The sequence below is a fragment of the Dicentrarchus labrax genome, unplaced genomic scaffold, assembly GCF_905237075.1.
Source record: "Dicentrarchus labrax unplaced genomic scaffold, dlabrax2021, whole genome shotgun sequence".
NCBI lineage: Eukaryota > Metazoa > Chordata > Actinopteri > Moronidae > Dicentrarchus > Dicentrarchus labrax.
The window spans coordinates 12,976,804-13,001,013 of NW_026136716.1; the positions used below are offsets into that span (position 1 = coordinate 12,976,804).

Consider the following 24,210-nt stretch of genomic DNA (forward strand, 5'->3'; position numbering starts at 1 on the left):
CAGATCAGCATGGGTGCCAACAAACGTAATATTGTAAATAATTATTTTTTGGGGTGGTAACTGTAATATAATTACTGACATTTATTAGTAATTAGTTCCACTGCTAGTTACTGGAGAAAGTAATATTATTATTAGTAATGAGTTACTGTAACATTATTAGTTATGTAATTAATGTCATCTGGAAAAGCCCCAAAACTGATTATTGTTATTATTTAGAAAAGTTACAGTTAATTTGCAAATAGTGTAAAACTAATATATAATGTAGACAGAGCACAAGAGGAAATCTGTGTCTGCCCCTACAAATAAATGATCAATGAATGCTTTGTTGTAGATTTAACTACGTATACAGTTTAGCCCCACCTTTACAGGAACAGTAACACTAAAGTGATACTTAGGTGTAGTTTTACTTTTGATACTTAAATATGTTTACTTAAATGACATTCAAATACTTTTATCTCTACGTAACTTAAAGATCTGAGTACTTCTTCCACCACTGGTTCATGTAAGCACACTTTGATAAGTCATATATTTATGCATGGGCCTTTGGCTGAGATCATTTAAAAAAGAAGAACAATTACACTGATTCCTCTTCCAATACAATCATATGTATCTCAGTATCTTTTGGTCGACAACAATGAGAAAGGAGCTCAGTGAGGCTTTTATGTTGAAACTCTCCAGCGGAAGTCGACGTTTTCAGTGTAGCTTGAGCACAAGCTGGGAGAGAGCGGACAGTGAGCCCGCTGCTGCCACCTCAACATGGAGTAGAGAGAGTCCAGCATTTACTGCTAAGGAGCGGATCCCACAGAGAGGAATACGCGACGGCCTCCACTTGGTTCATCCGCCGAAGTCCTCGCAAATGCTACAGCGGCAGTTATTTTTAGTAAACGCAAAGCAAAGCTCGGCTTTTATTTGAAAGATGGCGAACGACTCTCCAGCTAAAAGTCTAGTAGACATAGACTTGGCTTCATTGCGGGTGAGTGACTGCCGAACCGAGCCTCTGGTTTTTTTCCCCTTCCTCTCCTGTTTTTGTTTTTTGCTATCTTTTATTTAACGTAGCTCGATAAAACACACGTCCCCCCCCCAGTGGGGCTAGCATGAGCAAGTTTTAACTCCAGTGTCCCTTCTTGTTAGAGCTGAAGTATTGAAAATGACCGCTGAGCTATAGCGAGGTGTTGCCAGTGTCTGGTTTTCCTTTGTTCGAGATGCATTTGGCATGTAGGGTAGAGCAGGGCGCAACAGCTGGCTCACACTGGATAATGTTGTTCAATTAAGACAAAATATTAACATTGATTTTTATTTCCACTGAATCGTCTTTATCTCTTTTTCTTTTCAGGATCCAGCTGGGATATTTGAATTGGTGGAGGTGGTTGGAAATGGCACCTATGGACAAGTATACAAGGTTGGTTGGAGGCGCAGTGCATGGCCTGTCCTGTTTTTATAGTGAATGCTCAGGATAAACAATGTGTTGTTGTTGTTTTTTACCCCCCTTTTATAAAGCCTGTGAACAAAGGAAGTGACAATTCAAAGACATGCCTTTCAGATGTTGCCATCAGTCCACGCCGCTGGTCATTAAGTTGAAAGAAACAGAAAGATGTAATGTGAGAGTTCCTTGTAATGGTTGCTTGTGCTGTTGTCAGCCTGCTCAGTTATTGTTAATTCAACTGGGAGTGTGTGTGAGTGTGTGTGTGTGTGTGTGTGTGTGTGAGTGAGTGTGTGTAAAGAGTGAATCAGACAGTCTACAGTCTGATGCTTCACCTATCTTACATCACCTGCCTTACTGAAAAGTAGGTGAGGAGGCAAGGATGGAGAAACACTGTCTGTCACAATCCCGCTGGCCTCACTCTCTGCCTCCTTTTTTTCTTTTCTTTTCTTTTCTTTTCTTTTCTTAACAAAACCAAATTTCATATCCTGTTTAAATCAGGACTCCTCCAGTTCAGTGGATGGGAATCCCACTCTCTGGGCCATCTGCTCTTGGTGTCACATTTCTCCTGTTGAAAATGAACATTGCGGCTGTTGAAAGACATCGCCAAGGAGGCAGAGAAAGACAGCGGGCGCTCGTCTGGAAGCCGACGATGTGGTCAGCCTGTTTTTAAAGGAGGGGATGGCTTTGGATTGGCGAGACATCCATCCTAGCTTAATGTTGTAACGGGCCTCCTTGTGTTGTTATCACTGCAGCTAGCTAGTCAGTGGAGGCTCCATTTTGTTGCCTGCTGCTCTGCTCCTTAATGACATTTAACCAGGTTACCTATATGATAAGCAGACGTCTAGTTGGCTAAGCACTGTGCAGACTGTTAATAGGCTAGTAGAGGCAGGCTAGCCCAAAAAAAAAACATCAATTTGCTTGTGCACTAAGCAGCAAGCTAAGCTGAGTATTTAATTCTGACAGCCCACAGTGCTCCAGTGACCTGCATTCAATCCCCCAGTGCAGAGAACCTTTAGGACCCCCTCCCTCCCTCCCTCCATCCTCCTCCTCCTCCCTGCCTCAACTCCCAGAGCGAACCCATCTGTGTGCATGTGCTCATATGATCACCCCACCTGAAATTAACCCCCGGCGCAGCGTAGAGAGAAGGAGCCGATGATTGTCATTAGGGAAGTGTGATGCTCGCATTGCTATCTTCCCACCAGATGGTTTTGAGCCAGGCGTTTGGGACTAGAGAATTACTGCTTCTCTCCCTCTTTTTTTTTTTTTTTTTTGTGTGTGTGTCCCTTTTTAATCTCTCGCTCCATTCACTGTCCGGTGCTAATTCTATTTGCAAGTGCCGCTGTGTGGGAATGGAGCTTGTACAAGAGAGGGCCTGTCAGATTAGCCTGCAGCTGACACAAAGACGCGGTCGCAACAAGCCTGCGTGAAATAAGCCAAACTGTCTATAGCGAAGTCATAGCCAGTGCTGCAGTTAGCCTCCTTTTTGGATCAGCCGTCGATCAGCGCGTTTGGCTGTCATGTTATAACCAGTTGAATGAGCATGTGGCCTGTGAGCATGTGCACTGGAAGTGTGGTGGTGAAGGGAGAGGAAGAGGAGGGGGGGGTTGGCTGCAACTGGTAGAAGAGCAGCTGTCCAGTTCCAGACAGAACCTGCCCCAGGCACTCCTCACAAAGCTGAGTTTGTCTCCACGCTCTTTGGGTCTCTCGGCCCGTCAGTCAGTTAGATCCACAGAAAGGAGGAGTTTGTCCGCGGGGTTTCAAACGCCAACCGACTGAATAATCACAACAGGCCCCCCAACTGAAAACGGGGTGGAGTTTCTTCTCCCTCAGAGGCCTTTTTCTGCTTTGTCAAGCACTTGGTCACAGATTGCAAGGCCCTTTTATAGATAACACAATGTGACCAAGCTTCTTTGCTCTTTGATTTGTGGTGACTTTTGGTTCCTTTGAGGCATTTCCCATTTGGCTTATTTCTTAAGGTGGACTGTAGGGAGTAGAGTGTGTAATCTTGAAGTTACACAACAAATGTGCAGTGTGTAAGACTTTGTATTGCTGACTGATACTCATTGCTGCCTGTTTTAAAAGATATTATTAGTTTGAGTCATTCTTTAAGGAAAAATGTTCAAATTCTCTGATTTCAAAGTGTTTATTTTCTGGTTTCTTTAGTCCTCTGTGACAGTAAACTGAATATCTTTGGCTTGTGGGCAAAACAAAACGTTTGCGGATATCGCCTTGGGCTTTGGGAAACACTGATCAATATTTCTCACCATTTTCTGACATTTAATGGACCAAACAATTGATTAATCGATTAAAATAATCATTAGCTACAGCCCTACCGCAGGACCTGTCATACACAAAAGTAGAAGTTGAATTTCCGTATTCTTTGAACCGGTAGCTCCTGATTTAAATAATGTATTTTTTTTTTTACTATTTTAGACTTTTTTTCTTTTATTCTTATCTTGCACAGCTGAACTTCTTCTTTTGTTAGATAGAATTTGTAGAACAACATAGACAATTTTCGCCATAAGTATTTCAAATAGAACTCCGCTATAGACCTGATTAAGACCTATCACTGCAGGCCTGGGATCCCACCCCACCAAAAACCTGTTTATGCATCTCCACTGTGTCGCCGCACTTGCAGCTTTGCCCAGAAAATTAAAGAACCAAGCTGTTCTCTAAGACCCAAAAAGCCATGTCAAGGTTCTTTCGGCCATGCTGTGCCGCTGGCTCTCCAGCTGTACTCTCTGCCAAGAGGGCAGCCGTTGCTCCTGGAGAGGTGCCAGATTACAGTCAACCCCTGAAAACACAGCACAGCCGATTCTGACTGACGGCAGTAATGTAAATTACGTTATAGCTAAGAAGCCATTTTTTAAATCACTTAATTTTTCTATGGCCAGCTGGCTGATGGGAATGGAAGCCTGGATCTATGTACAGATTGAACACACTTGTGTAAAGTATGATCACCGCAAGTGATTCATCAGTTTGAAAAAGTATTGTTGTCATATTCTTGGGCAGAAAACTAGGCCACAAAGAGAATGTCTTGCAACCTATACCAGCTTTTCTAACCACATAATTTTGCCAGTACAATGCTGTTGCAGGGTTGCATTTCTGAATTCAAACTTAATCCTTTTGCATCTGCCGCCATATTCCTCTCTTTTGTTTAAAATGGCACACAAGAGCAGTGCATTAAACCAGTGGATGATCCATGTCGGTACGCTGGCCTGCACGTTTGCTGTAAATAACTATTCACTTGAGGGATTACATCATATATATGTCTGCCGCACACAGTTGGTCACAGCTCATTAGTTATTTTGAAATAATGCATTTGTATCCACGTTCTTTGAAAGCACTGCTCTTTCACTGCGCAGAGAGATTCTCTCCGAGTTTCTCTCCGAGTTTCTCACCCCTCTTTATCAGTTGGCACCAAACCAGCTGGCTCTGTGCACTCTCTCAGGTGCCTCACTCTGATGCAGGAATTTAAAGAGAGAGAGAGAGAGTGTAATGATAACATAGAAAAAGACATGATTCTTCAAATTGTGCGTGGTATGCTGGGAAGATTCCCTCTGCTCTACAGAATGGCCATATATAGTCAGAGGCACCAGAGCCCCTGCTGACCTGCCTCCCTGCCTGCTATGCATTCACGGGGTGTGCCAAAGCTGTGCCCACCAGTATTTTCATACCGTCATGTCCCCTATGTTTCATGTACATGCATGTGTGTGGTTGAAGTCTATGGCGAATTGACTGGGGGGGTTATTTGGTGCATTGGCAAGGTCATGTGGCTGATTACTGACTAAAACACAAGCACCAAAAGGAAAGATGATTTTTTTTTATTAACGTGCACATGCATTACACATAACAGGCTTTTCTGGCAGGCTTATTCAACATCCAGTGATATCATATGCTAAAGACTCATTTCTTCCAGCAAGCTTATACTATTTATTTCTGAGGCTCAGCAGCTTCCCAGCACTGTCCTCCACCACCTTTCTTTGTTTTCTCCCCCAACCTTAGGGACAGCCTCGCCCCTGCCCTCAGGATAAGAAGCTCTGTCCTCAGGGGGGCTAGCTACGCCTGACGGGCACAAGGGGTGGGAGCCGCTGCTGAGGAAACTTCTTGTGCAATCTGTTAAATGCCCACCAGGGCCATATGGTGCTGGGTGAGACTGGTGCTTACCTCCAGGGCAGTGGTTGTCGGCGATCAAAGCTGCAAGGTGCTTTGATTGTTTGTTCAGAAAATAAGTAATGGAGGAGTGTGGATTTTATAAAACAGGCTGGTGCTGGAATCTTAATGCAACCTGCATCCAACACTTACAGATGCTTCAGATTTGCAGGTTCAAACTGGTGATGGCATGCGGGCGCATCAGCGCACCGTAGAGGGGGTGGGAGATGTCACCTGACTTCACTTTGATCCTCATCGACCCATGTGCCACTCCCTGCAGGCCATTGCCAGCACTTTGTTAGCACTGATACTGGATTATTAAGACATGCAGTATTGGTCAGTATCAATATTTGGAGTACAGCAAAGTTAGTAAATATCTGATGATGAATTGGCCAATATTCCTTTTTAACACATAGCAAACATTTTTGGCAGAGATCCCTCAAATGTGTTTTTTATTTGGCAGATATTTTACAGTTGGACAATAAACTTTAGTATTAAAGTTGGCACGAAGAGGAAATCAGATATTTCCTTTGGTAACACTTTGCATTCATTATGAGGATTATGAGGTTTCCTTATTTCTAGTGTAAATGAAGAGAAAGCGTTAGACTTCACAGGAGCAACAGCGGTGAACTGAAACATTTCACACCTCCCTAATATTGTCTTTGTACAATTAAAGGCAGTGGGCTGGGACTTTGTGTGAATTGTACATCAGTGGTTTTGTTTCCATAAGGATTAATTGTAAGATTGTGGCATAGTTGACCTATGTTGACCATCCTAATTAAAATTAGGGCTGCACTATTAATTGAAATATTATCAAAATCGCAATATAGCCGATATCCAGCTGTCCAGAAGCTGCAGTTTTCTGATAAATGTAAAATGACAAACAGCATTATAATGAAGTAGCACTGCAGAGGTGGCCTAGCCTACAAACCTTGTTCTCCAGATGTAAGAAAACATGTTTGTTTGGTACATGTCACATCATCAGGATTTGAATAGTTTTTTTCAGTGAAAATGAAAAGTGTGAATTGAAAGATTGTCGGATCCTCCTTGCAGAGCAGTGGATAAAGCTCGATTTATGCTTTATGCATTGCCCCCAGAAATGACGTCATGTTTTGCGTTGAGTGCAAAAGCTCAGCAAGTTCTTGCAGCGCTTGCTTGTTCACCTCTGAATTTTTGTAACTAGGCACCCATTGCTCGTGCTGTTGACTCGAGCAGGTTCGCCTCTACAGGAACCTCTATGACTCTTCCGTCAGAGAAGACTAGGAGTGGAGAGGAGGAGGAGATCGCCACCACACCAAAAATAGATGATGCAATTTTGTCTGAAAGTGTGGAAAGATATGAGAGATGGAGCCCTGTGTGAGTATAAACAAGGCTTTAGATGCCATTGTAGGACCTTGTAGAAGTGGAGGGCTTGCTTAATGAATGACTCTTGTATAGGGCTCATTGGTAAAGGTCCTGGGAGCCTGGGTCCTGATTGGCTGTGTAGCTTTTAGGTCCGAATCAGGGTGTTGAATGTGTCACCCACGTTGCAGCAAGGGCTTGGGTCCCATATTGTCCCACACTCGCTCTCTATTATCCACACAATGTGTTAGCGCACACAGGCGCGCAAGGACATTCGTCTGTGCTCCTTTTTAAATAGCTGAAAGGCGTGTGTGAAACATTTCGAGCTCAAGTTAAAGCCGTGAATATCAGACACATGCAAACACACACTCCTCCACTCTCTGCAGCCTCCCTAGCTGAGACAGTGTGTATCTCTTTTGTCCCCATCTCCCCCACAGTGACCCTCTCCCTAATGGGTGTCACAAGACCCGCAACGTCCCCTGACCGGCCATGCTGCCTGAACAAAACTCTCTGTGTCCGTGTGTGTGGGTCCGTGTGTGTTCACGCCACTGTCTGTGTGTAGCTCATTGAGCCACCTCATTACCCGAGCGGTGTTGAGATGAGACACAAAGGCGCTGGCAGACGAGACAGTCCCTCGCCTTGTCTTTCTTCAGTGCCTCTACTTGACAGCTCTTTTCTCTTCAAGATCCCATTTCTTTAAGTTTTAATGTGCTAACGTGACAAACAGATCCTCTCATGTATTGGGGAACACCTCAGACCAAATCCAAAGGGTTGGGATTATTTTCTCTTTAAGACTCAACTTGCTCCCGTCCCTACCACATGCAGTTAAAATCCATTTCCAAGACAACAGCACATCCTGGAGTTTTTGTTATTTTAATGACATCATACCAGGGCTGAGGATATTTTCTCACAGTGTGAATCCTGCTTCCCCTGCTTAAAAACCTGCAAACTAGCAAGTGAAGTAGATAAATGCATTTGGTTGCTGGCTGATTTAGATTTTTACACCGATTAAAGAGAAATATTTACATTAACAGGCTCCATCATGCATATTTGATCCCTCACAGCAGCCAGCTACTGCACTGTGATCAATAGACCTACAGTCACATCAACTGGCCTCCTGTTTGAGACTCTTATTCAGCTTTCCGTGTGTGCTTGCTCCGGCCATTCAACCCCCTTCCCTTTTTCCAGCTTCTCTCCTCGTCTCTCCACCCACTTTCTGTCTTTTATTCTCGTCCAGTCTCATCGCTTTCTTTTGTGTCTCCATCCTTACTTCTCTGGGGAGTGCTGGAGTGGAGGCAGCAGGGCATGTGTGTGTGTGTGTGTGTGTGTGTGTGTGTGTGTGTGTGTGTGTGTGTGTGTGTGTGTGTGAACTGGGTCAGTGTGCTGGTATGCAGCAGCAGTATAAAGTGGTAGAGCGCAGAGAGACGTGGGGCAAGGCACAGCCCTGGATGTCATGTGCTGCTGCTTACTGCTGATTGATCATTTCTTCTTTCCCCTGCATTCATCCGATGTGTGTTTTGGAAGGTGTAGGTGTGTATCTATGTATGTGTGTGTGTGTGTGTGTGTGAACAGGTCTTGAAGTGTTCTTGTGGAGCCACAGCTGCTTCCCAAGGTAGATGGAGGTTGTGACCTGCCTGTTTATCACCTTCTGTCCACCCTCCCACTCACTCTGCCGGTTCAAATGTCACCTCAGATCTTCACATGACCCTGCGCTCGGTGGTTCATCCATCGCTCATTACCACAGCTCTACCGGCGAACACCCCGCTACACACACACACGCTCACCAGTGACCTTTTGAAGAACCAAACCATGGCACCCAGCAGTTCTCTCCCTCCCTCGCTGTGTGAACTAATAACATGAAACCAAGTTTGTTTTACACCTACATGGCTAGTTAGAAGAGTATGTCGCTCAGTTTCCGCACTCTGTTGCGCAACGGCAGCGTGAGCCAACAGTGAACAACAGTAGGTTGACCTGGTTAGAAAGCCAGCCAGCATTTTGAAATAGTCGCTAAGTGTGATTGATCTTGCATTAATGTGAGAGACGTGGGCAGGGAGAGGCTCTTTGTGTTCTGGTCAATCAGGATGCAGTGGATAGAAGCCCTGTGGAAAAGTGTATGGGAAACAGTACTCCCCCCTGTTGTCCACACCGACTCTGTGGGCAGACCACTAAAGATACTGCTGAGCATTACTGCTCACTTCTGTTAAGTGAAAATCCACCCTAAAACAGGAATCATTGGTTTACCTAACAGTGATTTTTAACTTTTTTTTAAATTACTCTAATAATCATTTGGAGTAATAGTGAAACACCGTCACAGCACCTGAAGTGTATTTTCTTTAACTGGCACTGTGGGCACAGCTTGTAGTTTATACATGCTTGTGAAATAATGCGCATTCAGTGGGAAAGTTCAAATCCTACAAACCCCTTATGTCAGCACTCAGTTTAATTGAGCAGCCTCACTTATCGAGTTGCTAGCACTGAGTGAGGTTTCTCCTCCACGGCGTTGTTAATTGAGCCCTCCTAGAATAGTGTGTTTTGTTTTAGGGTAGATTTTAACTTAATGTCTCTGGCTCTAAAGGCAATAAGTCAGTCAGTGGTTTAGTGCTGAGCTGGAGAGAGGCCAGCAGCACATCTGGCCGTGGTTAAGAGGAGCTGCGTTGGGAGGAGAGGAGATGGAGGCCAGGGAGGGCTGAGTGATAGCTCAGTGCCTCAGATAACCCCTCCGCAGCCACGCCTAGCTGGCTGCATGAGGGGGGCCCTGCAGGGACTAGCCGCAGCCCCCCTGTGATCAACCCATGCATGTTCCGAGGGTCTGTGTAACAGGGGTCCAACCACAGGACAAGAGTTGAAGATATCAGTTGATTATCAATTAGTTGATCATCCGAAAATGTAATTGTCTGGCGTTTTATAACGGATTAATTGTTTAATTTAAGTTTCTGGCATTTTAATTGTAAAAATAACCAACAGATTAATAAACAATGAAAATAATAATTGTTTTAAGATAACCTTGACATCTATATATTAGTTTAAATTTTTTGGTTTTTAACATTGTTATTACTGAATGCTACACATTATGCTCCAAGCATTGTTATGCTAAAGGGTTAAATATCTTTGTGATTGAAAAGGGCATAATTTAAGGCTCAGAGGGCTTCGAGTGATCACCAATATCTGTAATAAGTTAATAGTAGTGTAGTTATTGTGGAAACCCGCCCCTCCCTACCAAAGCCAGGGAGTGCCAGATCCATGTTGAAACTCAGGTCAGGAGCATGGTGTCTATCCCTGATGGAATATCCTTCAAATCAAATACAGTCTTTCTTACGTGTTTGTGAATATTGACCGATATTGTTAACAGATTACATTTTTGAAAAATATCAATATGGTATTTGCTTTAAAAATCAGTTAGCTTGTTGTACATCTTAAATAAATCTTTGTTAAATACAAGATATATAAGGGACTAAACACACACAAAAACTTCATTTACAGCCTCCGATACTGTGATACGTAATTTTTCATGCTTAAATGTCAAACATGACCTAGTTGCTGTTTTTCTTTACCTACGTTCACGCAGCAATCCTTAGCGCTGATAAACATTGTTTTTTTAAATTTGACCCGTATCAGATTCCAGTTTGAACAGATCACGGGCCTGAACTGATCCGCATGCTCTACAGAACAATAACACAAGACGTCACACACCGTAGACGATGTTTACGGTTTCATTCATAAGTTGATTTGCAGTGGAAGCATGAATTCTGAATCAGATCAGATTCCCTGTGATCTGTGCTGTTTGTACTGTACGAAAAAAAGAGAGCTGAGTCACATGAACAAAAAAATCTGATTTGGGCCTTTTGCCTGCAGTTTGAACGTAGTAAACAAATGATTAATTGAGAGAGATGAATTAATAATGAAAATATTTGTTAGGCTTAGTCCTAATCTACAGTCATTTAGATAAAACCTCTTAAAAATGGTTAATTTACGGTCCTATTGAGAGTACATGGCTGAGTAATGTACCAGATCTGATGTTGACTTTGGAGTGCTCTATGATTTAGTTTGCCAGTCCTGCCTAGAATAACCTAGTTAATAGGAGATTTGTAGGATCTATTGAGCAGAATATGTGCACATTTACATCGTTTGTAATTGTTTGTGCACTAACCACTAAGTAACCGCTCAGTGTTTTCCCTATTTTGGTGACAATAGATGGATGAAGTGGGGGCATTAAAGCACAACAAGAAACTCATCTCATTACTCATGTGCTAATGTTGTGTAATCCAGTTGTTTTGTGGTCTCAAAATGCAATAACCTTGTGGTCTAGATAACCATATCTCCACCCAGAAGCTGAGAGACGCTTGGTAAATGCTTCAGGCTGACAGAGGAGGAATCATAGCAAGAAACATTTTGCACATTCATATCCTCACCTCCTGGTATCTGTTGCAAACCACATGTCTTTAAATCATCAATAAACCCAATATAAACAGACTTTTTTGTTAAGCTGTCTCAGGTTTAAACACATTTATTTAGGCACTGACAACTGTAGATTTGTAAGAATTAACAGCTTTGGTTTATTAACAGCCAAAAAGAGAGATTAATGGCATTGTTAGTGAGTTAGCTATATCCCATAAATATCTGGATGTCCTCTTTGTGACTATCCCCTTGGATCAAAGCAAGCTTTGTCTCAAAGTATTTATTTCAAACTGAGCTGCTAATAGTGGAGACTTGCTGGAGAGAAGCGACACAATTGGCATCTTGATTCTAAAGTTCCCAATGTCTTTTCTTTCAGGCCTATTTTTAAGATTAAGACCATTTAACCCCCTACAGGTGTAGTGTTTACACCTGTTGTTAGGTGTGGGCCAGAGGGCCTTAAACAACGTTGATTCCTTTCATGAGTGGAAAAGGAAAAAAAAGTGGTGGCCATGAGTCAGTGCTGACTCTCTGTTTGGGATTTGTAGCTACGAACATAATGGTGGTGATTCATGCAGTAATAGTAACATTATTCTTAAAATTGAAAAATGAGAAACAACTTTTTATGCCATCTACAGAAAACAGTTTTAAGAGTCTTGCTCCACTAAGAAATGTGTAGCTCATTAGTTATTGCGAATATTATAGGGATGCAAATAATTTTTTTAATTTACCAATTATTTTCTTGATTATCAATTATTTGTTTGGTCTGAAAGTTTTTATATTTGTCACATTTTGCCAGAGCTGGTGGTGTCTTCATATTGCTTCTTTTGTCCCCAAGGCTTCTGCAAAATTTGGGGGCTATAAACAGTGAATTTAACAATTGGAAGTGAAGACTATGTAATTTACAGCGGCCACTGTGGCCACAAACAGCAATTACACACGACAGCGGCGCATCGGATTTCAGGATTTTCTACGTTCGATTCGTTTAAAGGCATCGTTGTTAAATGACCTGACTGAGAGTGAGTGGGATATGACCACAAACAGAAAATAAACTAACATTAGCCAAAACATGCTATTGGTCACACCAGACCAAGCACAGCTGTAGCATTAAAAGTGGCCCTCATCTTTTAACAATCTCCCAAATTTGGTTGTCTTTTCAACATAAACCAGCCTTGCACAAAGCATATTTAAGTACAGGAAATGAGAATTTTGACCGAGGCTAGCTCAACTGTTACTGGAGCACAGAGCAAAAGGGGGTGGGGCTTAGGAAGGGTAAATTAATAAATCCTTTGACTACAAGCTGTTTCTTTTTGACAGACAGTCCAAGTGCACTGAAGGCATAGCGGTGAGGTTGACAACCAAGTTCCTCTTGGTCACACTTGGTCACTGACTAGCGCTAGCAGCTAGTACATGTGGAGCCGGCAGCCGTAATGTCAGCTTCACTGTTGTTTTTGTAGTGGCGACCCCTGGGATCAAAGTGGAGAGGATTAAAGGCATTGTAAAGTGTCCCTCTCATCCCCCTCTCCTGCCCAGTGAAAAGAGAGGGCCCCTAAGCCTGCATGGCTTTTATTGTCATAATCCATACAGTTTCAATTGACTATGGAATGCACTGCCTAAGATGATGATGTTGGTTGGGGTGTACATACGTCTGAGTCTGTGTGACTGTGCATTTACACGTGTCTTCCTTCTGCAACCAGTCAGTCCAGCCAATCGATACAGTGTATTGATGTGTGTGTCCCCGATGCAGTTGCTGCAGAGACACAGCAGCATTGTCACTGCAGCGCTGTCCTAAAGAGTCAGAAGGGGAATACCCGTACCCAGTTGGGCCTGCTCCTAAACATGTCCCATGTTTTATCTCGTCTCGGGAAGGGGGGTGGGAGGGAGTGGTTGTACAGTGGCCTCTATTTCGGTCCTTTGTTTATGTAAGGAGTGGCAGTAGGGTGTTAGGAGAGCAGAGAAGTCTGGGAATGTTGGGGCTATATAGCTTGGGAATGATGTGCTCATCTGTGGTATGTTCTGTATATAGTAGGTTTACTAATACCGTGGGATACAGATTACAGTCTCTGATGCTGGGAACAATTAAAGAAATTGAACCAGTTGATTGATTGCCATGTGAAAGATTATGTTGACTAGTTCATTAATCTAAATGTATTCAGTACTCATTTGTCTGAGCAACACTAATTATGCTTTATTAATACAATTAGGGCTGATAGTTTGTTTTGTTTGACCAACATTCCAAAAACCCAAAGATATTTAGTGCACTGTGATGGAGAATAAAACAGAATCAGCAATTCTTCACATTTTCCAGGCTGAAAACAGCAACACTGTGGCATTTTTACTCGAAATGTGATTCATCAATAATAAGGAATTGACCTCCAGATGGTGCAGTGATGCTCAATCTCAGGAGACCTGGTGCAAGATTCATCACGGCGGCACCCTGCTGCTGACTTAAAAACATTTAAGACATCATCTAACAGCAAAACTGCTGATTTTAATGTTCTGTCAATCACTCAACACTTGGGTGCGCACAAAGGCTGAGTCCTCACTGCAGGAGCTTGGGTTCGATTCCAACACACAGCCCTTTGTCATCTACTCTTTCTCTCCCCTCTTTACTGTCACAGTTCCTATCTAATAAAGACACCCCCTCCCTAAAATAATGTGCACTTTAAACTGTATGAATATACAAAATGACAACTTGTAAATGTAACATGTATAACGTACTGGGCAATGCACCTGAAAGTGTTTTCAAAGTCTGTGTTTCTGACAGTCACACTTCTGCTGTACAATGAGTCAGTCAAGTGGAGTGTGGACGCTCACTTCTGTTTTGTCTCTTCACAGGGACGTCATGTCAAGACTGGACAGCTGGCTGCCATCAAAGTCATGGACGTCACAGAGGTAAGAGGGGGAAACAATATATTGTTTCAGCTTGACATCACAATGTAAGCATGTGCAGCAGTCACCATGATATTCTATACAGGGGTGTATGTTGAATGTTGCCCAAAGTGAATTTCTACTTGACCTATACAACTTATTTTATTTGCAGTTTTCAAATAACAGCTAAGACGTGCCTTTTGAAAAACGACCTCCCTTGCTCTCTGCAATACATAGTTTTGCCCAAAACCTCTAGCGCCACCCAGCTAAAGTCCTGTTTCAAGAAATTCACAGATTAGTCATGTTGCAGAGCTTTTTGTCACAAACGTGATGATGTAGTTGCTAGGAAGACTTTTTTCCTCTGCATTTTATTAGAAATTAAGCATATCAGCACTGGAACATTATATATGGATATATTTCAGTCTTTGCTCTTTGTCTGGTTGATATTAAAATCAGTAGACATTCCATTGGATCTGACGTCTAAATGTTTTTGAGCTTACAGAGGAGAGAAGGCCTCGCTCTGTAATGAGTCCCCCCACCCCATAATAAACAGCAGGGGAAGGGTAGAGGCAACAGGATGCTCATTGAGTGAAGTGCGTCATTTAGCGGCCAGCAGGCTGCCCTCAGCCGTGGGAGGTCCCGTCTGCAGATGAGAGAGCGCACAGAACCGCACATCGCACACATGCAGAAACACAAAGCAGAAGGTTTCAGAGTGGCAGTGAAGGCCAGCGGGGCCCAACCACCCACATGGCCATAATAATAATGGAGGAACATGGGTGTAACTGTACACGCGCATGTCACCAATAACAGGCCTTACTGGTGAATTCTGGAGACTGGTTGCACTTATGGCCTGGAGTTTATCATCTTCTTTAGCAAAGTCTAAAGCCATCAGCTAAATTTCACCCATGCATCACTATATATAAGGACACATATACCTCTGTTGAGTGCCACATATTACCAACATACACTACCACTTTCATCAGCGTAACCTTGAAGACACTGCAAAAGGCTACTGACGCAGCAGCAGATAACCCTTATGCCCCAACTTGCCTGCTGCCACTCCTCATATAAGCCTACGTCACAATGAGTCAGACTGACACTCTGATTTGTTATCATGTGTAACCGGTATATAGGTAATTGCTCAACCGTTTCCTGTTCCGTGTGACGGGACACTAGTATGGTGTGCCTTCAAGACATGTAGTAACTTATGAGCAGCTATGCGTCTGTTTTATGGAAATCATTTGTCACTCAAAGCAGGTGTCGACTGAGGCTAAACCTGTTTTAGAAAATGTTGTGAAATTAGGGTTGCTTCTCATTTTAAAAGGAAATAGTCTATTATTCAGTATTTAAGGTGATTTCTTTTTTTTTATTGACACCATTCATTCAATGCAGGCACATTACTCATACAGAGCAGTTATTTGATGGTGTGAAAAGTCCCTTCACATGTACACATACCCGCCCACCCGTACCCATCCACATAGTGCCCTTCTTCAGGTGACTAATTAAAGGAAAAGGCCCTCCTTGAAAACAATATGAATCACAGTAGAGTTTCTGAGACTTGTAGAATATGTGCCAAGGTGCACTGAAGCTGCGCTGGAGGCTCATGTTGACTCAACACCTCACCAAGACACTTTCTGTTTGTTTCCTGTCATTTGTCACCTGTCTGCATCTTTTAAGGCAGCGTACCTTGTGACAGAGCTTGGCTGCACATAACACTGACTAATATTGGGTGTATGCCTTTAATAATAGTGTGTGTTCTTGTAAACGTCCCAGACAGCTATCTCAAGCCAGATGTTTATTACCTGCACTCGAATGAATGATTCATTGTTTATCTTCTCCACCATTAAACTGATGAAGCTGACCTCTCAGAGAAGTCGGTGTAACTGTGATGTCATTTGTGGGCATGAAACAGTATGCTAATCCATTACAGTGACGGATTTGCATTTGGTGTATGCAGATAATCACACAGTGTGGTGTGATATGACTGCACCTTGAGAGGTGTTATATAAACTATGTATTTTTAACGTTTAATAGAATCAGCAGATTCACCAATCATGGTCACTCATTTAAATGGAAGCACACATATCTGGATAGATAGACAATCTATTCTTACAGATATTGCATTAATTCACATCCTAAGTTAGTACATAGTGTTAAAACATCAGTGTAGGGCCAACCCAACAAGGTTTTGGACTTCTTAAACGCAACCAAGTTGTTTTCCACATTGTATGATTGTCGTCACTGTGATTTAGTGGGGATATGTTGCGCTCCCTCCTCTGTCCTGGCCGTAGAGCTCATCCACAGGCACGCTGGCCTGTCCAGTGTCACTCTGACCCAAATTCTCATCCCTGCTCTACATTCTCAAATCCAAACACTCCTCCTCTGTGCCGCCTCACAGCCCTGAAGCAAAAAATGGATGCCTTTCCACTTCGGCTCTACTTTGTGATATATTATAATAATTTCCAATCCTCTGGTATAGAGTTGAGCGGACTGGAGTTGCGGCTTTGTTCTTGTATAGCTGCCAAGCACGCCTTCTTGACAATACGGTAGAGATCTAACATAACCTCTTACGTGTTTGTATTGTACACTGACACATTGCTTTCCCTCATATCCTCTGCGCTGGCATTTGACAAAGCTCAACTCCTCCTCCTCCTCTCTCTCTGACACACATCACCATATGATTGTGTCAGTCTCTCCCTCACCTCACCACCTGACTTCTGGCAGGGAGGCTTTCACTGTCGGGAGTGTGATAATCCAACAGCTGCACAGCAGAGAGGGGGTGGATGGGGGAGAGAGGGGAGGGAGGGTTGGAGCTGGGGGGGTGTGCACAACAGAAAGGCTTACGTCAACTCAAACGAGTCATGCAGCAGCAGTATGGCTGCCTGCATAGCCGGCCAACTGCCATTTTGCTATAGGTGAGGCACACACAGCGCAGTTATGTGCACACATAGTGTCACACTTCTCTTAATTTAGGTGCTGTGCTGCCTTGTGATGATTGAAATAAAATCATGGTTAGAATAAAGAGACTCATACATTGTTGTCTGCAGTGATAATAATGTGCAACAGCCCCACCTTTTGGTTTCTGCCCCCCCCTCCCCCCACTGTACTTTCTATAAAGCAGACCACTCGGGGGGCTGTTCCCTGCATGTGTTCAATTAGTGTGTCACCTTTAATCATTGTCAAGGTGCTATTGGGTGCAAGCGGGGAGTTAGCTCTGTAGCTAGTTGTGACCTTTTTATTAAGAGGTGATACTGGACAGGTTTGCTTCCTTTACTTGCACAAAAGGCAATTTCCAACAAAGACTAAACACTGCATCATTGCTACATCTGGCAGTTGATTTAGCTTTTTAAACTCTGAATAAACCCTCTGATTCCCCTATTGTATTCTGCATCTACCGGATCTTTTGTGTGATTATCATGTCGGGTTTTTAGGTTGCATTTGATTTTTAAAGGCACCCATTTCCTCCTGATTTATTATTCACACCCAGTATGTTGTCTTTGTAGGGATATGTTCAAAGCAGCACTCTTAGCTTCCTTCCTAGCTTTGAACAATCAATTCAGCATTATATCAGCCTGATACTAATGTATATCTGTGAGGGATTTGCCATCGATCTGATGTATATTTAGTGGGTTTTTTTTTTTAACATGGGATTACGATAATGGCTACTGTACACATCAACTCACAATGAGACTCACTCATGCATCATTAATCCCTAAACAAAGGAATCATTTGCCAGTAAACGGACGATAGCGTAGTCCTAGATGCACAATGAATAAGGCCTGGCCAGGCTGCAGTGAGACCACACAAGGGCGTTGTCACATAGCTTGACACTTGCTATGACCCTAAGTATGGAAGTAAATTGATTTGGAAATGAAATGTCACTCAAGGCCAAATGATGATTAAAGGCCGATGCCCTCACAGTGATTATTGTATTTCACCATAAAGATTTTCCAGTGGAAGGATAAACACGTCTTTTTATACCTCTGTAACGTGTGTGTTTGTGTATTTGTTTATTTGTGTGCCTAGGATGAAGAGGAGGAAATTAAACTGGAGATCAATATGCTGAAGAAGTATTCCCACCACCGAAACATAGCCACCTACTACGGTGCTTTCATTAAGAAGAGCCCCCCGGGACATGATGACCAGCTATGGGTAAGTCCTCAAATCTACTCAAGAAATTAAGGTTGAGTAAGGATTAAAGAGGGAAGAAAATATTTAGCTGCCATGATTGTTTCTCCCACCAAATTTCCTTTTTCAGTTATCCTAAGGGCAGTGTTTACAAGGGTCTTGTATTACAGTTATTATTGCTTGCTCAGATATCATGGACTCGTTATGCTTCATATTCTGTACCTGTTTTTCAGTTGGTGATGGAGTTCTGCGGAGCTGGTTCGATCACAGACCTGGTAAAGAACACCAAGGGGAACCAGCTGAAGGAAGACTGGATCGCCTACATCTCCAGAGAAATCCTCAGAGTGAGCTCATTTTCCTCTTCTCTCCTCACCTCTCCTCTCCTCTCTTCTCCTCTCAGTCACTAATGTCCCGTGTCTCTTTTGTCTCTCCTCCTCAGGGTCTGGCCCATCTTCATGCCCACCACGTCATTCACCGTGACATCAAGGGCCAGAACGTCCTGTTGACAGAGAATGCCGAAGTCAAACTAGGTGAGTGGTAACGCAGGTTTTTCCATGTGTTTGCTGACTTTTCTCAGAGCAGTGACAACTGTTGTTGTCGTGCTGCTGAGAATCTATTGTCAAAATTACACTGTGTAAATTTGGGCTGTCCCAAATGAAGGTTTACAACCATGACAGAAATGTGGTGAAATCTATGGTCGTCTTGGATTGTAGTGTGAGACTCCCATACTTGCTCATTTAAAGCCCCTCAAAATTTCAGCGTATTTATGACAAAATATGGAAAAATCCAGAAAGAAATATCTGTTGTCTGAGTCTCCCCATTCATAAACATCTGACATGCCTTGAAATTGATTTTGTCCTGGCTGACACAGATTGTGTCTAGGACTTTACTAGTCGTCTGACTCAGTGTGACATACAATGATTGTTGTTGTTGCACAGTTCGTTGGTGCCTTTAGTCTATTTCCACAATGGAAAGGATGTGTCATTTTATGTGACTGCTATTGTTCCACAAACCTCCACAAACCGGTTTTAAAAACTCCTACCAAGAAATACTAAATCTATAGTTTCCTAGCACACCTCCCTTTTCAAAATTGTATTTTCCTTTTCTAGATAAAGAAATCATGGCCTTCTTAATATTTCAGTCTGCGTTGATTTGGTGATGCATGCGTCATTTCCAGTGGTAGACTGTTTAAATCCTGCACCGGAATGGCGGACTCCGCCACTAACAATGAAAGCTACTATATAGAGAGGTGATAACTTTTAAACATGAACTGTTGTCATATGAATAAAACGATCTCCTGAAATTCATATTTAATTGTGAGTTGAAGAACATGAATGCACAACACCTCATTGACTGTGGTTACTCCAATTACCCTCCCTAGTTGACTTTGGCGTGAGTGCTCAACTAGATCGGACAGTGGGGAGGAGAAACACCTTCATCGGGACCCCTTATTGGATGGCCCCTGAGGTCATTGCTTGCGACGAGAACCCGGACGCCACATACGATTACAGAGTAAGAGTCTCCACAGAAGTCTCAACCACTGAAAACCTACATTGTGTGATTGTGTAGAACAGGTGTATTGTACCTGTGAACACCTTGATTTGTCTGAACATGTGTGGTTTTGGTTAATGGGCGTCATCTTTTCTTGCAGAGTGATCTGTGGTCTTGTGGTATCACAGCTATTGAAATGGCTGAAGGAGCACCACGTGAGTACCAGTTTGTCTTAATATTAGTTTGTTTGTGTTGGTTCAGTCTCTTGAAATGTTATTAATGGTTCTGTATGTGTGCGTCTTCTTCCAGCACTTTGTGACATGCACCCGATGCGTGCGCTCTTCCTTATTCCTAGAAACCCTCCTCCCAGGCTCAAATCTAAAAAATGGTGAGTAGCACACATTAAGCATGTGTTCTTTGTGAGCATTTCTATGCTTTCCAATCCTCTTTTCACCCTTATAAATCCAGATATGAGGTTTTATAAGTTATTTTATGTATAGATTTCCTACTTGGCTGCTTTGTGTACTCCAGTGCATTTTGATTTTATCTCTGACATCAGACCAGGCTGCTACAGAGGCTTGAATCAGAGCTTGGCCTTTCCTCTGTGCTTTGCTGCTGAGCTCAACATCTGTGATACACCTGCTCTGGCAGGCTCAGCCTCTCCTGGCACACTCTGTAGTGCTGCTCTGGACGCACTGCAGAAAAAACTCCCAGTGTCTGACTTTTTTTTCTTTTAGCTTAGTTCCTAATTTAGCAGAAGTTGTGCTAGGGATAGGCTTCTACTTTATTTTGTATCATATTTCTCATTAGATAATAGATTGTTTTGCTGTTTGATCGTTTAATTTTAAATCGTTAAATTGAAAGTTAAATGAACTCACACCTTATTGGTAGCAGGTGCAATGGTGATAATAAATTCATTGTACCGCACCCCATATTTCAGAGTTTCCACGGTATAAATGTGTTGAAAGGTTCAATGCTGCCTGTCCGCATGCATAAACCTCAATTAACAGAGAGAAACCAGCGGCTGTTGTTGCTGTGAGTGTTCCAGGGACATTCAGAGAGGTAGTCTTGCTAAGACTGATGGGTAATTTGGAATCAGAGCTTGTTTGGTGAAATGTCTGTTTTACTTAGGATCCTCGGATGTGCTCTGTCCTTTCATGGCTGAAATATTTGTCTGGCACCCGCTGTCTCTTTTTATATGTCACCCTCTCTGTCATACATTGTTTCTCTCCGCTGACTCTGTCCTTCCACTGCGATCCCCGCAGGTCCAAAAAGTTTTTCAGTTTCATCGAGGGCTGTCTGGTGAAGAACTACACACAGCGCCCCCCGACTGAGCAGCTGCTGAAGCACCCCTTCATCCGAGACCAGCCCAACGAGAGGCAAGTCCGCATTCAGCTCAAGGACCACATCGACCGTACCAAGAAGAAGAGGGGAGAGAAGGGTGCGTATGTCTTGTCAGCTGATCACTTTGCTTCTCTTTGCTGAGTTATTGTCACAGACTACCTGAAAAAGTTCTCTTTGAGCTCTGATTCCAACTTTATCCTGTGCAGATGAGACAGAGTACGAGTACAGTGGCAGTGAGGAGGAGGAAGAGGATCCCCCAGAGCAGGAGGGAGAGCCCAGGTATGGTTTAATAGTGATAACACTTCTTAAAATTACAGCTACCCAATGGAAGGTCTTTAACTAAATCTAACCATTATGTCACATTTCCTCCCGTCATCCAGCTCCATTGTCAATGTGCCAGGTGAGTCAACCCTGCGCCGCGACTTCATCCGCCTGCAGCAGGAGAACAAGGAGCGATCAGAGGCGCTCCGCCGCCAGCAGCTCCTCCAGGAACAGCAGCTCCGGGAGCAGGAGGAGTACAAGCGCCAACTACTGGCCGAGAGGCAGAAACGCATTGAGCAACAGAAGGAGCAGAGGAGGCGGTTGGAGGAGGTATGATGTTGTGTTTTTTTTGGTTTGTTTTGTTATGGATCCATCAACTGATGAGACTGATCAGATTGAAAGCATGTTTCTTGACATTTCTTTGTCTCCTGCCCCCGCAGCAACAGCGACGCGAACGGGAGATGAGGAGGCAACAGGAGCGGGAGCAGCGTCGCCGCGAGCAAGAGGAGAAGAGGCGTATTGAAGAGATGGATCGTCGGCGCAAAGAAGAGGAGGAGCGCCGGCGGGCCGAGGACGAAAAGAGAAGGAACGATCGGGAACAGGTCAGCTTTAAAATATTTTTACTTAAGAGTGTCGTCGACAGGACGAGCTAGGGACTCTGGTCTGTCCAGAAGAGGGTGTTGGCTCTTGCGTTTCTCTCTCTTCGGATGCCCACTAATGACACTGGCTGCTCTGCTCTGCTTTGACTGACAGGAGTACATCAGGCGTCAGCTGGAGGAGGAGCAGAGACACCTGGAGATGCTGCAGGAGCAGCTGCTCCGTGAACAGGCCATGCTGCTGGTTAGTCTCTCTCTCACACACACACACACACACACACACACACACACACACACACACACCATATAACCTTATTATAGTAACTCCCTGATATTCTCTGACTGATTTTGGGTGTTTATTTTATTGGCCTCAGTGTTCCTGGATTTTTATCTAATCATAGCGAGATGTCATTAGATTTTTTTGAATATAATCTTTTTATATTATATAAAATATAGACATAATATAAAACGTTCTATATACATATAATTTACATATGGAGTTACTACTGTTATTATAAAACAGACAGATGCTGCCAAAGTCTGTCTGTATGAATGTGTTTTAAGGCTTTAAAAGATGAAAGTGATTTTTAAGTCAGCCTCAGTTTGTCAGGGCAACGCAGGCTGCCGGCTCTCCCGTCTCTCCGTCTCTTCTCACCACCTTGAATCGACCCCACACTCTGCAACAGGAGTTCAAGTGGCGGGAGCTCGAGGAGCAGCGCAAGGCCGAGCGACTCCATAAGCGCCTGCAGCAGGAGCAGGCCTACCTGCTGTCGCTCCAGCACGAAACCAAACAGCCGCCTGGCGACAAGACCAAACTCCCCTCAGACCCTAGCACACCTCCACAGACCTCCACCCTGCCCCCTGACAGAGTCCTCGCCCCAACCCCTCAAGCTCAGGTCCTTGACAGTGCAGTTTCTGTAGCAAGAGGCACTTACGATTCCCCCAGAGCTCTTCAGACGGTCCCCTCAGATGGCACTAAACCCCAGGCGGCAGTGCCAGAGAAGACTGACTCTGATGAAACATGTCCCAGCCAGCCCCCAAACTCCCCTGGCCCCAACCCCCCTCAGACTGAACCCCCCCCTGACTCTGAACCTCCTCAGGCAGAAAGTTTGGAACCCGATAGGCCAGCAGAGCCTGTCAGTCATCCTCCACAGCCTATCAGAGAGGTGAACCTCCTCCTTGGCTCCGCCCTCCCCGCTGTCTGCTCTTTCCAGCTTCTTCTTGCTTGTCTTCACACAGCCTCAGTGACCACGATGATGGGTGGTGCAAGCAACAATTATATATTATGGGGTTTTTTTTTAAGCCCAAATAGTTTAGTTTCGTTTTTTTAGCATTTAAGTTGGTGTTCTCTGTCTTGGATGGTATTCCAAAGCACTAACTAATTAGTTACAACACAGGCGCTCTCAGCCATACCCTCTTCTTTTGAATGAAACAAGGGGGGAGGGGTTAAACTGGAGAATGGAAACCCACAGGCTCGCAACCACCAGCAACCGGCCTTTTTATCTCCTGAATAAAACAGAGCTGTTCTCCTCCACTCTCTCTTGGCACTTGCACTCTTTCTAGTCTCCTTGACTACTAAAACCATTTAGTGTCTGAAATGTGTTAATTTTCACAGAAGCAGGCTGAGCAAGAGAGACAAATAATTCATTTGTAGGTTTGGGAGAAAGTCGAGACATTACATCCTTTAGGCTCCATTTTCAAATAGTTGTTTTACCTTTTTCTCATATAAATGAAAAAGCTTTTTTTTTTTATTCCCACAATTTCCCTCTCTTTTATCTCTTGAAAGAAAAGTGCCCCTTTCATCCTTTTTTCCCTCAGAACAATACACAACCACAGGTGTTAGGAGTTTCTCTTGATCTTGGATGGCCGACCTGTGATATTACTCGTCAAAAATGGCTGTTTTGACTCTCAATGTGTGTGGAATCGGGCCGTTGCATGTGGATGGCTGAGGCCCAGACTAACATGCAGGACGCCCAGGCGGTGTCTCCCGTCCTCGACAGAGCTGTTCTATGTCATTAACAATGATCTTTTCCCAGCGTTTATCATCGCAAATGTGTTTTCAAGGATGTATTTGTTTGAGAGAGTCCTGTCTCCACCTCATGTCTGTGTGTCTGTACGGCTGCCTCGAATCGGCTTCAAGCATGTTTAATACCATTGTCAGCAGATGTCTGTATTGTTGATTGTTGTCAGTCAAATGTGAAGGTTTCTGAG

General features: G+C 43.6%; 1 protein-coding gene across 8 annotated transcripts in view; it reads left to right on the forward strand.

The window, feature by feature from the left end:
• Positions 1 to 706: 706 nt before the first annotated feature.
• The window catches only part of LOC127378879 (mitogen-activated protein kinase kinase kinase kinase 4), a 38,596-nt gene continuing 15,092 nt past the window's right edge, over positions 707 to 24,210 (forward strand). For 7 of the 8 annotated variants that reach the window (XM_051428205.1, XM_051428209.1, XM_051428206.1 and 4 more), the window contains exons 1-14: positions 707 to 973; positions 1,334 to 1,399; positions 14,147 to 14,203; positions 18,206 to 18,331; positions 18,541 to 18,651; positions 18,747 to 18,837; positions 19,689 to 19,819; positions 19,959 to 20,013; positions 20,108 to 20,186; positions 21,064 to 21,239; positions 21,349 to 21,421; positions 21,523 to 21,733; positions 21,844 to 22,005; positions 22,157 to 22,243. In XM_051428205.1, coding sequence (XP_051284165.1) covers positions 917 to 973; positions 1,334 to 1,399; positions 14,147 to 14,203; positions 18,206 to 18,331; positions 18,541 to 18,651; positions 18,747 to 18,837; positions 19,689 to 19,819; positions 19,959 to 20,013; positions 20,108 to 20,186; positions 21,064 to 21,239; positions 21,349 to 21,421; positions 21,523 to 21,733; positions 21,844 to 22,005; positions 22,157 to 22,243 — 1,482 coding nt within the window. In that variant the 5' untranslated portion in view covers positions 707 to 916. Of the gene's footprint in view, positions 974 to 1,333; positions 1,400 to 14,146; positions 14,204 to 18,205; positions 18,332 to 18,540; positions 18,652 to 18,746; positions 18,838 to 19,688; positions 19,820 to 19,958; positions 20,014 to 20,107; positions 20,187 to 21,063; positions 21,240 to 21,348; positions 21,422 to 21,522; positions 21,734 to 21,843; positions 22,006 to 22,156; positions 22,244 to 22,685; positions 23,166 to 24,210 lie in introns of all 8 variants that reach the window. The other variant, XM_051428213.1, reaches the window with a different exon arrangement.